Genomic DNA, 14,713 nt, shown 5'->3' on the forward strand with positions numbered 1-14,713 from the left:
TTACCTGAAATAGAGCGAGTCTGAGTGGATTTCCTTTTTGGATTTGGATGTACAAGGAGAAGAGCGGTTGAGCTTCTCAAAGGTCTGGCACTTCCTGCTCTTGTGAGTTTGTAATCTAAATAGACAGGGGAATGAGAGTGAAGTGCTTTGTGTGTAATGCATACAGTCTTGTAGATGCTATGATTTTTTTGTTGTTCTGCAGGTATGTTATTTTGAATAAATTACCTTGTAATGGAAAACAAAATAAACATTAATCTCCTTTCCCACAAAGCCCAGCACAAGCTCCGTTTAATACCAGAGGAAAGATCAAAATTGTGGAGCACAATTTGTCTGCTGCCATTGTTACATTTGAAATTGGAAATGAGAAAAATAGATCTTTGAATAAAGAGGAAAACACTGAATAGGAGGCACTCAATATGTAAATGCCTCTCCGTAAAACCGTTATAATTTTTCCATGAAAAGCCAGGGCTGCTGATTTTCACACTGATAATTTTTGGGAAGTGGCAATCACCCAGGTTAAAGTGTTAAGCCGAAGCACCTTTTGGTTTACGCTTACCAGCTGGGTACAATTGAGGTAGTCATGTAATGTGGAATTTACCAATATCTAAACCGTGTTAAAGTTTAGGTTAATTACACCGACAACAAGCGTAAAAGAAGTAAATAAACCTGGCTTTTGAATAGTACGTGCATACATACAACATACAGGTCCACAGGCCTACATACCAGAATGCACACGCAAACACCCACAGACAGTGACCACACCGTCATCCGCTCCACACAACACGCATGCACAGACGTCACCCAAAGATTACACTGACACTTTCATTGTAGGTGAAGAACTGCTGCAGGTTTATTTCCTACAACATAAGTATGACGATAAGTGGGTTATCTTACGGGCGAACCAGGGCAAGCAGCCCCTCGCTGCTCCGCCCGCCTGGCGAGCCAGCACGCACGGTGGGTCGATGCCCGGCAGTGCGGCACATATTTTCAGATCATCCTTTGGATCACGTGATCTGTCTACTACTCCCGCCCCTTTTGACGGGGGCGGAGCGTGTTGTGGCACACCCCCGGTTGGTCAGGCCCCCCAACCGCCCGAAGGACTAACGGGGCGCCGTCGCGGTCTTCCCAGAACCTCCTTCGGCTCCCGGACCTTGGCTCGGGCACCCTTACTGTGCCGGACAGGGATACCCTTACTGTATCGCCTGTCGCAGAGGCACCCTTACTGTACCCTTCTGCCTCCAGATCGCCCTGTAACTCCGCCACAGCTCTGGGGAGGCTCCAGTCGATGCCAGAGCCCCCCCTTCCCTCTATTGCTGCTACTGATGCCCTGCCCCTGCGAGCGCCTCTTGCACATCCAGCAAGAACCTGTCCATCCCTACCCTGGACAGGTGTACCCCATCAGGCTCATAGAACCCCTCCACCTTCTCTTGGAGCAATGCGTGTCTGATGAAAACCCATGCCCCAAGTGATGTATTGAGAGTGTCATGGTTCCCAAATTGCTGCTGCTTCTGGGTTTGCATGATGTCTCGACAGGGCAAAACATTTACCGTAACTGCTATATGGACGCCGTTTATCATGGCTCCGGATGAAGCTACTATGACTGACTGAGCTGCTGAAGAATACGTATCTCTCAGCTCGAGGACCAAAATTTGTGAACGTTTCCCAACTCCCTGGCTCCAAGGAAAGGCTGAGCGAGAAGGGCAACACCTACATCTGTTTCCCAGGCTTGAAAATATGGCATTGGTACCAAGGCATGGTGAAATAGGCGCTTATGGACCTGCAATCCGATTATGATTTTCAATTGCAAATTGCAAATGAGGGGCCTTCCTGGCTTAAAAGTGTGTTTCCAAACAGCTACAGCACAATAAAGCAAGGTGAAGGTAACGGGAGAGTAACCACCTCCCCTACGTATATAAACACAAGCTGACATCACGGGTATCTCATGAGGGGGGGGGGGCGGGTCCTTGAAAGCCGTGAGCATCAGACAGTATGGGGGGGGCAACAGCCTCTGTCTTTGTACTCTCACCCAGCACACGGGAACATATGCTCACTGTCCCTGGCTGCATCATGTCACTGTCTCTGGATGGTTAGTGCCACAACCTTAGCTGGTGACAGCATTGTTGGCAAATGTGTCGTAGAGACAATCTCACCTTCCTACAGCATGCCAGAGGCCAGGAGGAGCGGCGTAGGAAGCAGAGGAAGATCTGGGGGGGGTGAGGTGCCTAAAAAGGGGGTCTAGCCTCGCCCACCCTAGGGCACGCCTCCCCATGACAAACCCACTGGGGGGCCTCCCCGAGGCGCGGCCTCACTAGCGAGGCGGAGCAGGGGGGGGAGGCTCCAACGGGCGGCCACTAGAAGGCTGCCCTGCTGATGTCCCCCTGCGTGGGATGCGGGCAGCGGCAATCATCATACAAACAAATCCAAAAACAGTCAATCTGCACGCAAGCAAGCACACGTTGATGCACAGTTAGATCGCAGTCATAGTAACAGAAGGACAGATGACTGGACAGATAAATGCAAAGTTCATGTACTCTTAATCTTAAAATGCTCTGCACAGGAAACCAAATAAGGAGTGGCTAAAAGAGTGGGTTGACAATGATTATTAAATCCTTGACTCTAATACATCCCAGACACTACATAATGGAGTACTTTAGTCTCCATGCCGATCCTGTGGTCACAGAATAAGGAAAAATAGTCACAAAGGACATTGCAGTTTGTGTAGACAGTTCGAGGGTTTTTGGGTGGTTGTAATAATTCTAAAAAGAAACGGAAGTGAAAAGCATAAATTTTATTCTTTTCACAATTCATCCAGTGAGTTACTATCAAGTCAAAAATGTATCACATTTGAGAAACTTAAACCAACATGGGTTTCGAGGTAGAATAAATTGAAATGTCACTTCGTCAGGGCTTAAATGGAAGTGGAATGGTTTATAATATTCACAAAGTAAGATAGTGGACAATTGACATGCAAGGAATGCAATACAACAACACATGAAATGAGACAAATGGGTTTTGCGAGATTAAAGTTAAAACGAAAGGTGTAATGGTTATTAGATGTTAAATGACAGGTGTAGTGATCGTCCGATCAGCTCTGGGACAGTTATCCACCCCATACTATCTGTGTCTGTGTCCCTCACTTATCCGGATGTGGGCCTGAGGCCCAAATACTACAATGGCGACGAGGGGGCTGTGCCCGTGCGTGCAGCAGGCCAGAAGCTTTGGGAGAAGGGGAGAGAGCTGCCCGTGTGCAGGGCACCCCCTGGAGAAGGCGTGAGAAGCGCTTGATTGCCGCGGGGCATGCGACGAGCCCAGGGCGAGAGACGGCAATCGGGGGCCCACCCCATACTTGTAGGAAGGCCCGCGGGGCGTGTGAAGTGCCCCGGGGCGAAGGCGAGGAGGTCGGAAGCCCACCCTGCCCCTCATGGGCCCGCAGTGGCTCCACATCCTGTGCAGAGGTGCCAGGTAGCCCGCAGGTGTATGGAGAGTCCCGGGGCGTAGTCGAAGCGGCGGGAGCCTACCCCGCCTCAGAAGTGTGTGCTGCCGAGCTGTCTGGCACGAAGAGAGGCCCGGGATGGCGGCGATGCAGCGCGAGCAGTGCCGGACTGCCAGAATGCCAGACACCGCCGCAGACTGCATGGAGTGAGTGGCGAACTGGGCAGAAGGTGAGCCCGTAAAATAAGGGGCAGTGAAGCGAGACCGCTGTGAGGAAGGTGGAGAGTGGAGTAGCTACCCACTCCTCCGCACCCTCCAGGGAAGAACAAACTGTGCCCAACGCCCCCAAGGAATAAGCAGCCCCTGGAGTAGCTCCAGCCCCTCTCCCACCCCGCGTGGCGTGTGAGGAGCGAGCCGGCGGAGGTGGGGTGAGGCCAGGTATGGAGACATAGCGCGAGGCCTGCGCGGCCCATAGTGAAAGCGGAGCGAAGTGAGTCCGCAGTATCAGGCAGCGACTCCAGCCCCACCCGCTCCCATGCACCGTGTAGGCAGAGAAACTGCGTGAGCAAAGGAGCAGTAAGGCCCACAGCGTGTGCAAGCTGCTGAGGCCAATCGGAGCACTGAGGGCGCGAACCGCAGCCCAGGCGGAATACTGATCAAAGGGCAGAAGCGCGCCAGGGCTGCAGGGCATGTTAACAAGTGCAGCCAAGGGACACGAGTTTGAAAAAGCGGCAGGAGCAGCCGCGGGCGCAAAGACACAGGAGGTGAGGCCAGCAGCGTGGGTAAAGCTGCTCTGGCCGATAGAAGGTTTGCAAGGCCTGTGTAATAAACTACACTAGAGAAGAGCCCCGATCGTTTGGTCACAATTACAAACATTTCCACAAAGTAAATAATGAACAGATAGTGTGAACAGCGGGGGGGGGGGGTCCCAAGAAGGTGTGGCGCCAGGTGAAGACGTCCCACTGGGTGAAGACAACGCAAGGCCTCAGTCTTCAAAACCAGCCAGGATCACGTTGGAATGAGACACACTGCCATCTAGTGGCCAATTGGCGATACTGCACCCCCTTTCGAAAATGCACGGCAATAGGAATGGGACACCACAAAGACTGCCACGGCATGCCTAGAGTGCCTAGGGAGAAGCAGATCAGGGCAGATCAAGGCGAAAAGAGCGGAGAAAAGGCAGGACAAGAGCACCAGGTGAAATGCACAGCGGCTCTGAGACAGCTGCTACACAGTAAAGCTGAGGAAGGAAAATGTGCAACTGCCCAAACTGAACTAGCAGACCCCAAGACTGTCATGCGAGAGCGGCATGAAGGGCGGCATACCCACTGAGTGAGCACTGAAAGCAATGTAGGCATGGACCGACCTGCAGCAAGGACTACACTGTTGTCCACGATTATTCTGGGAACGTGGAGAAAGGCATTTGCAGCATTTTAAATGTAAGGACAAGACAACTCTTCGGAGGAGGAAGCTGTGCAATAAAAGGAACAAGGGACAGTGTAACAGAAAAGGCAACACTGGACAATGAGGACTGCCAAGTCCATAAAGCGACTGCGCAGGAAAGCTGCCATGCCAGAGTGGTGCCAAGCCATCACACAGCCTTTGCGGATGAAAAGACCATGTGCAAGAACACGCCAGGAGTCAACGAAAACACCACACCAAGCAAGCGCGCAGCAGCACAGGGAGAGCGGCTATAGCTCCAGGAATGCAAGGACTGAAGAGAATGCGCAGTAAGTGCATCCAACGCAGCAGCCAGAGGGCACAGTCGGAAGCGCGCCAAAGCAATGCGACCGCAGAGAAGAGGAAGAAGTGGTTGCGCGGACAACGAGAAGCCGACCAACCAGGTGGTCACGAGGAAGAAGCTGACCTGTCAAACGGTCGCAAGGAGGACGAAGCCGACCAACCAGATGGTCGCAAGGAAGAAGCCGACCAGCCAGTTGGTCGCAAGAGAAGCCGACCTGTCAGATGGTCGCAAGGAGGACGGAGCCGACCAACCAGATAGTCGCAAGGAAGAAGCCGACCCATCAGATTGTCGCAAGGAGGATGCCGACCTACAAGAGGTCAAAGAGCACAGTGACCTGTCAAGAGGTCAGAGAGGGAGCGAAGAGAATGAGCGAGGGGACGTTAATGAAGATGACCCCAGTAGAGGTCCGCGAAGAGTACCAGAAAGAGACGGACGAGGAGTCTGACGACATACCTTTGAAGTCAGAAGTAATCATGTGAAAGAAGGTCACGATGACCTGTCCCGTCAGTGAAAGGGAGACAGTGTCCTAGTACTGGGACAAGACCAGCGGGAAACATGTAGAGTGCACGCTACACGGAGAAGCCTGGTTAGGACGAGCAAGAAGGTGAGAAGACCAGACTGCGTCGCAAAGGAAGGAAAGGAAAGACAGATCCTGAGTGGCAAGACGCCATGACAAAGGAAGAAGAAAAGGAGAGAAGAACAAAGAGGTGTGCGTGACTGATCACCACAACACACACCAGAAGGGGAACACCTGAAGAGGAAAGTGAAAGGGTGCATGAACATCCGAACACAGTACCTGGAAAACATCAGCACCACTGGGAGTACACATCTACGTGCAAACCTGAAGGTCACCCGGGGGACGACAGAGGCGAGCAGGCCGGTCCGTGGACATCCAAGGGGCAGAGGCCTCAGGGACACCAGTGGTAGCGGGTCCCGACACGAGAGATGGACTGTTAAAGCTCTTTCTGGAAATCCTGGGAGAACAAAGGTAGCATGCAAAGGAACAAGTGCCAACAACACCCTTTTCAGGTGGAGCTTCGTACACGGAGAGAGGACCCGTAGCGATTCCTCCAACGCGGTTGGAGCGACAAGGCGGCAGTCCACCGGTCTAGTGGAAGCCTGGCTGCAGGGCTATCTAGTGGAATCGTCAGGATTTTTGCATCCATCCCAGTCTGGTTTTCGTGCTAATTATTCCACTGAGACTGCCCTTCTTGGGGTAACGGAGAGTTTAAGACACGGTGTCGACCGCGGTGAAACATCAGCGCTTATCCTTTTGGATTTAAGTGCGGCGTTCGATACCGTGTCTCATTCCATTCTTTTAAACTCTCTTTGTTCCCTGGGATTGGACGGTCCGGCTTTAGCATGGATTGCCTCCTTTTTAAGTGAGCGCACCTTCCAGGTCTTTTCCACGAAAGCCACCTCTTCCACTTATACATCGGCATATGGCGTTCCTCAGGGGTCTATACTCAGCCCTCTGCTGTTTAATATCTATATAAGACCCCTCGCTTCCATAGCAGAAGACGCTGGGCTGACTATTTTTTCATATGCTGATGATACTCCGATTGTTTTTTCCCTCTCCAGCTGTGAAAGCAATGATATATCGGTTTTGAAAACTGGGTTGTCACGTATAGCTGAGTGGATGCAAAGGCATCTCCTCAAGCTAAACGGTGACAAAACCGAAATTCTTATTTTCGGGAAACAGACAGATCTATGGGGCCCACAACATTGGCCTAGTGAGATGAGACCTCTCCCTCAGCCATCTTCAGTGGCCCGTAATCTCGGCTTCCTCATAGACGACAAACTCTCCATGAGACAGCAGGCCACTCAGGTGGCCGCCATCTGTTTTACTACCCTACGATGGCTCCAGAAAATTCTATGGATGCTGCCTCCATCCACCAGGAGAACCGTTGTTCAGGCGTTGGTAACCTCTCGCCTGGACTACGGAAATGTCCTCTACCTTGGTGCTGATGTGGCCACTGTTAATAAACTTCAGGTTGTTCAGAATTCTGCAGCCCGTCTTCTTTGTAACATCCCGAGAAGACAATCAGCTATGCAGGCTTTACGCGACTTACATTGGCTTAGGATTCCTAGCCGTATTAACTTTAAAGCCTTATGCTATCTTTTTAAAATCAAGCAGGGCTCGGCCCGGATGTATCTGCGTAACCTTTATCCAACCTTATAAGCCATATCGAACACTCAGATCATCCGCTAATTGTGACTTTGTCATTCCTCGATTTAAACTTGTAAAAATGGGAGGGCGGGCCTTCACCCATCGTTCCCCTAAATACTGGAATGCGCTACCTTCCTCCTTGAAAACTGAGACTAATTTTCTCGCCTTTAGGAAAAGACTCAAAACATTACTATTCCGGTGATTTGCATGTTGATCTAGTTGTCTCATGGTGCTGCTTACATTGGTCCGTTTTTTCTTCTTTAGTCTATCCCTTCGCGCCGGGAAACCCACTGTGGGTAGCTGTTGCGCGTTATAAGTTCAAATAAATAATAATAAAGGGCTTCTGGGTCGTCCCGTGAGAGGGGACACCCACGAGAGAGAGGGGTATCCGTGAGAGGGATATCCTGCAACTGCAAATCCCGTTGGAGATAATCACCGGTTGGAGAAAATACCTCAACCAGGACTATACAGTGGAAAGTAACACACAAATGATCCACCATCATTCCATCTGCACTTTTCACTGACGGCAGTACCAGAAGAAAGACTGTAGAGCACACTTCCACATTGCAAGACCAAGAGAGTACATCAACAGGGCACCCGGACATCATGCCAAGGAGAACTAGTGGTCCTGGCAGGAAGGATACCCTTGTTGGCAGTTGACCAGCAGCGAAAGAGACTACGTGGAAGTCGTTATCACTGAGTTATGTTTGTTTGCAATTTGTATTCTCTCCCACAGGTTCTGACTTCTTTGTTTTGACCTTCATTAAAGTTTGGGAGGGATGTAGTGATCGTTCGCATTCTAGTGTTTCAGCATGTTGTAACACACACTGAACACCCACCCACCACAGGCGTTCCCAGTCAAGTGAATCTGACAATAAAAGGGGCCGAGCGCACGTGCTCTGGGCTAGTTATCCACCCCATGCTATCTGTGTCTGTGTCCCTCACTTATCCAGATGTGGGTCAGAGGCCCAAATACTACAACAGGCTCATAAAATTGATTGATTAAACCCTTTCGAGAGGTACAATTACTAATTCTAAATTCTAGGTCAAGATTGAAGTACTAATGCGTGTATTTATACTGACAATTCAAAATTATAGAAATTCATGAATGTGGCGACTTATTAGCCAAAGAAGTGCCAGGCTAAGTAAATTTTTATGAACACAATGAGTGAGCCTTTTACCCACATAATTGTAGAACGTGAGTTAAGTAGAGCCTGTATATCTAAGGCATATCTACCAACGTAAATACTTTTAAAATTGATGCTAATATCTCATTTTGTTTTGAACAAACGTCACGCCAATTGTCTTGTGGCTATTTTCTCCTTGTCTTGTGGTTTGGGACGGATACCAAGACAGGCATGGCTAAGGAAGATATTGGGTCTTTATTCCCCCATCTTACAGTGCAGAGGCGTGTGGGTGTCATTTCAGAATGCGTGTTCGGCTGTTCCAGAAAGTATTCGTTTTCAATTTCGTAAAGGAAACAAAAGTGATTGCAGGAATTGCTTTAAGAAAGGCAATCACTTCACATTTGCTGGAAGTATTGTGGGTGTCGGAAACTTGAAGGAGTAGTTCTCTATTGGAACTGAAAGCTTATCAGTCACCTGGCTCTAGAGAGCAAACATGCTTAATAAAGGTCGAATGCAGATTTCAATAATCCATAGGTACACATAGCTTGCTGGAGAACCCCTGAGAGAAGGGAAACATTCAAAGCATGCCTCGGGTTTCTTGGAATTGAATCAAGGAAAAGGCTCATGGGATTCAGTAAAAGGCAGAAAGAAAAAAAATAAAATGAAAAACCACAATAAACAGAATACATTTAGGATATAATAAGTAATTAGAGATACAAATACAACGCAGACTATTTGCTATATGGCAGAACACATCGCTATTAAAATAATGCATGGATTTGTTGCAGGCCTTCCAAACCACATACCTTCTTTGGACAGTAAAGAGCAGAGTTCTGTTTGGCCAAATACAACACAGTCATTTAAATAGTAGCTTCCACTATGCAACTGCATAGACGTACTTACACTAAAGAGCTTCGACTCAATGTTATTTTAACATTGATTGAGTCTGGCTGCGGTTCAGAAATAGCATAATGTGAGTATGAACTTTGAATGATGTTGCTCAGGTAATTACAGCGGTTTCTAACCAATTAGTTATTGTCCATTGAAGCGAGTCTGTTAGGTGCAGAATTTATGGCTATCACTGTAAGAGGAAGCCTAGTGATTCACCTTCTCTTTTCACAGGACTGTGCTTAAGAACAATGACTTGAAATCCAGGCAGGAGCTGACTGCTCACCTCACTCATCAGTGGCCTTCCCCGGGAGCCTTTGATGTGAATGCTGTTGCCCTGGATACGCTGCTGTACCAAAAGCACATGCAGCAGTGGGAGGAGTAAGTAGATAATCATGTTTGCGAATGTTACCCGTTCCCTTCCTTAATAAGTGAACTGGCCACAGTACCTAAGATTTTGTTTGGGATATAGATCAATGTTTATATATTTAATGTAAGAGCATCATACCCAGTTGCTTTCACTCACTCCTCTCCCTTGGCGCGTGGTTTGTTGGGAGTGCCAATACCGCTCTATATTGAAACCCATCCCACAAAATGAAAGCACACAAACCTCATCTTGCATCTGCTTCCAAACCTCTGTGTTGTATTTGTCTCAGTGAACCACTGCATCCCACTTCATCACTTGCAGACAATGACCCTCCTAGCTTATCTTCATTTGAGGGTTCAGTAGGATTGCACAAACGGAGCCTATGCTACAAGACTTCCTCTTCCTCAGTTCTATAACTTGTAAAGTCCTACAAAGCTTGCCCTTTTGAATCTTGCTTCCTGACTATTTTTTTTATTTAAAACATTTTATTCACTTTTAAAGAACATGCACAAATAAGCAACTTATAAAACATTGCAGTGATAACCGGTCTTTACCCACCTTGCCAGCTCCCCCAACCCAGGCGGCTAGCGCAGAAGTCCATGCTCTGTTGAAGGATAAAAGTCTCCTCACTATAGCATCAGGCTGAGGCGAGTGCGTTCCTGGTACATCATTCTGACACGATATCAACTCAATCATGTTCGGCCTGCCAGAAGCCCGATGTGAGTTGCTGCACATTGTTTCTAATATATTCAACTTCCCTGACTGCAAGAACGTAGTAGTACTGGTACTTATGTGGGGGTTTCATCCCCTGTTGTGAAACAGCTCCTAGTTGTTCAGAACACGGTGGTCCCTTTGCACTTCAGTGTCCCTCCTTTTGCGTTGCCTTTTCTCTCATATTTACCTTGACCTCTAGTGCACCATTGAATTCTGTTTAAAGCACTCTGCCTTTCTTGCCATGCCTCTCATGTCTCTGGTGCAGATTACTGATACTCGCTTGTCCACTCCTAAGATCTGGAAGACTATGGTGGGAAGCGGGTGGGGATGTCTTTCCTTTTTTATCTGGGCCCAAATTTAGGAATGATCTCCCTTCCAGCCTCCACAAGGACAGTATCTTCTCTGTGTTTCATAAAAAGTTGAAATCACATCTGGTCCCCCAGGGAACTGTCTCTAGCTCTCTTATTTGAGTTTTGCTTGTCTGTTTAGAGCGAAGACACATCTGGGTAATTACGAACCTCTCAATCAACCAATCACTCCGTGCGTCACGGCGCATTTACGCAACACGTACTCCAGTGGAGTGTGTGCACGATCATGGGTGTGTAAAGTTTTTATTTGGGCAAAGTTCTTAGTCAGGTTTTGACCTCATATTCAGTAGGGTTTCCTACTTTACGCCTGGGCTAGTTTTACTCTGGCACACTGTCAATATTTCCTCATGAGTGCTGTAGACCGTGCTGGAAATGTATTCTCCTTTTCTTATGAGTTGCATGTAAAAGACTTTCAAACTGTAGGGGTGTTAATGTTCTGTTTTTCTCCAAAAACATTTAAGCAACACTCATGTCCTGACTTTAACATGACGATCCACATGCAGGAGTCTTCGCAAACTACAGGTAGTAATCCTAGTATTGGCGAGAATTACAGAAACAGTTAAACAAAAACTGTGCAGCTCCCTACTCACTATGTAAACATTGAGGGGTGGAGCATGCATAGCACGGTGCAACCAGCATTTCCATACGTGGGCATGGACATTTTTGTGAATCTTCAGGAAGTAAGAAACTCTGCACAAACCCAGTGTGTGCCTTGCATCCTTCTAGAGTTCAGCCTTGGGCAGGCAGGGGATAAGATGGAGGCCATTATCAGGGTGAAGGCACTGAGGGCATCGTTATCTCCGCGCTAACAGGAGATATGATACGTCCCTGCAGATTCTGTAATTCCATGGCACCAACCAGGCATTCCCACATTCGAGGACACATTGGAAGTGAAGCGCTCATTTGATTCCTATGGCCATTTGTCTGAAGATGAATCCCTGGGGGGGGGGGGGAGATATAAAATAATTGCTCCAGGCAACTCTGAGGTTTCTGGACCCACAATTAAGAGGGCTTTAAACGCCAAACCTGCTTTTACCAGTTGTGGTCGGTACCCTGAAAAAATCCCACTCCTTATCTGCCCTCCCTGGCAGATACCAACACCCCAGATGTACACAAACCATCTACCGCCCTGCAGATATTTGCCATTTGCTGATCTTTTATGGTGTTAATCAGCTAAAGCAGAATCAGAGAATTCCTGTGGAAAGAGACACGGCAGTCAGGGTCCTGCAGGTTAAGCCAACTCCAGGGAACTTTACTGGCCACCCCTGTAAACTCAAGGGAGAGACCTAGCGGAAGTGTTAATTCCAGTCTCTGTGCCTTTCTGTGGGGGTAATGAAGGGGGAGAAGGTGAATGGGACTTTCCGCTCTTTTGCCGTGAACGAGGAACCAGGATAGGAGCTCACCCAGGACTGACTGGCCTGGAAGAGATCTGAAGATGTGCAGCCAGCATGATGCCTCACATATGACCTGCCAGTGGTACTTCCCTAGGAGACATCTCGTTTTAGGTCGGTGAGCAGTGGGGCAAGGGGACACACCACAGATGTATCGCTCCTTACGGCACATGTTACAAAGGGTGCAGGGTTTACAGTCTCTGTGCATGCCTCCATAGCCCTTCTGATACACACATGATTCCCGTGGCATACGTGCTATCTTTCCTCTCTTCAGGTTCTTTCCTTCTTTCATTGCCCCCGAGTCTCCCTTGTTTTTTCTCATCCCTCTTCCCTGTCCCAGATTTTCTTTAATCTCCACTAGTACCTTAATGGGCCTTTGATCAGCACAAGCATATAGAAGCAATTTACATTTCACGATGTACCATTGCCACCTTCTCTTTTTTTCCTACACCCACTTTGCTTTTTCATTTTTCCTTGTTTTCGTGCCACCCTTCATTCATCCCTTCCCTATTTCCCTTCATTTTCAACACTTCGAAACAATGTCGGAGTGGGAATGATGATAGAGGGGACTATATCACTCGGTGTCAGCAGATCACCGTGTTTCTAATCCTGTGTCTTTCTAACTCATATAACTGTTATCAACCGGTTCAATGGAAGGAAAGCAGACTACAGCACCCAGAATCTCTCGGTCTCTTTCAATCTCTCTCTCTCTCTCTCTCACACACGCACACACTACTGCTCACATCATGCACACACACACACACACACACACACACACACACACACTACTGCTCACATCATGCACACACACACACTACTGCTCACATCATGCACACACACACACTACTGCTCACATCATGCACACACACACACACACACTACTGCTCACATCATACACACACACACACACTACTGCTCACATCATGCACACACACACACACTACTGCTCACATCATGCACACACACACACACACTACTGCTCACATCATGCACACAATCATTTACTATTTGTACATTTATTGAAATGGAACTTATTGTTTTCACTCAAAGTTCACTTGGATGAACATGAAAGTTACATTGGGACAAGGTAAAAGTACCTGCATTACGTTTAAATGACAATAGACTTCTAGGTTCGTATTATGAGTGTCCTGGAATGGCAGAGGGTGACGGTCACAGGTTCACCTGCCCCATCAGGAACTCGAGGTGTGCCTGCCTGGCTTTGCGTGCAGTCGACTCCTTCAACTCCTCCGACTCCCTTTTGAGTGATAACACTGAAGCCGGGCTGAGGAAGAGTTTGAAAATAGAACATAAACGCATCGCTGCGGGTGCAGGACAGACCGCCCCAACCCCCCCCCCCCCCCGCCCGCTGAGCCCCTGTACATTGCACCAACTGCCCCACTGGTAGTTGCGCCCCTGATAGGTGCTAGGCACTAGTACTGTTGTGACTTTATTGGGAACACTTTGAGAATTGCAAGCATTTGGTCAGTGAAAATCTCTCGTGCTGCTACTATAATTTACAGCTCCTGAAAATTGACTCGAGTCATGCCGCCTTTTTACTGCTTTATACAATAAAATTCGTTTAACTGGAAAAAGTCTACATTTTTGAAAAAAGTTACCACTGGAGTTCCGATCCTTAAACGAGGGTACCAGGAAAGATCTGGCTGAGTACAAATTAATTTCATTTTTCGGCTGGCTTGAAATAGCTTTTTACAGTTCTTGTTTTATATACCTATAAAGACAGGGATAAAAAAAGGGCTTAGATCTCCAATATCTTGTTCTGGACTAGCTGAGATCAGAGGTAGAGGCTTGTAAGCCTGTTTTTGTAGGTTTTGATATGAATACCTCAGGGAAAATACCAGTGAAAGAGAGGAACCAAGGAAACACTCATTTATTGGAGAAGAAGGCAACATTTTATCTGGTTTTAGAGTACTAAAGGGCCAGCCAGAAAGAAAGTATAAACTATGCCTTCCCTAGCTCGGGGCTGTACCATACAATCATTTTCAACTCCGCATATAATTGGTGCACCTAGTCAACATACATTTTTGCACCTTTTTTTAGGTCGAGCATTCGAGACCTCTTGCATATACTTAAGTATATGCTTTAGTATATACTTATATGTGTATGTACTTTGTGGGCTCTGGAGTCCAGCCCTAGGACTTGTCTGCTTCCGCTTAGGGACTTTCTTTTCTGTTCAACTGCCTATATTTAACTGTCTTGATAGAAAATGACCAGCAGAGGTCAGTAAAATACCAGAATTGCTTTCTGCTGAGGGACTTTCTTTTTTTTTTTCTTTTTCTGGCAACTTCCTCTATTTAACTTTCTTGATAGAAAACGACCAGCAGAGGTTAGCAAAATACCAGAATCACTTTAGCATTCTCTAGATTCCATTCAATAGAAATTGTCTTCCATGAGCACCCGTAGACAATATTTTTTTCAAATCTTGTATTTTCAGTGATATGACCACTGAAGGCCCTGCTTTTATATTAAAAACAGAGCTTTGCTCCAGCTGAAA

General features: G+C 47.7%; 1 protein-coding gene across 3 annotated transcripts in view; it reads left to right on the top strand.

The window, feature by feature from the left end:
* RUNDC3B (RUN domain containing 3B) overlaps positions 1 to 14,713 on the top strand; it is an 876,147-nt gene that overhangs the window by 707,422 nt on the left and 154,012 nt on the right. For 2 of the 3 annotated variants that reach the window (XM_085631311.1, XM_085631312.1), the window contains exon 9: positions 9,596 to 9,742. The exons of the other annotated variant lie outside the window; for it this stretch is intronic. In XM_085631311.1, coding sequence (XP_085487437.1) covers positions 9,596 to 9,742 — 147 coding nt within the window. The remainder of the gene's footprint in view (positions 1 to 9,595; positions 9,743 to 14,713) is intronic. 3 annotated transcript variants of the gene reach the window in all.

This window comes from Triturus cristatus, chromosome 10 (assembly GCF_964204655.1).
Source record: "Triturus cristatus chromosome 10, aTriCri1.1, whole genome shotgun sequence".
NCBI classification, from domain to species: Eukaryota; Metazoa; Chordata; class Amphibia; order Caudata; family Salamandridae; genus Triturus; species Triturus cristatus.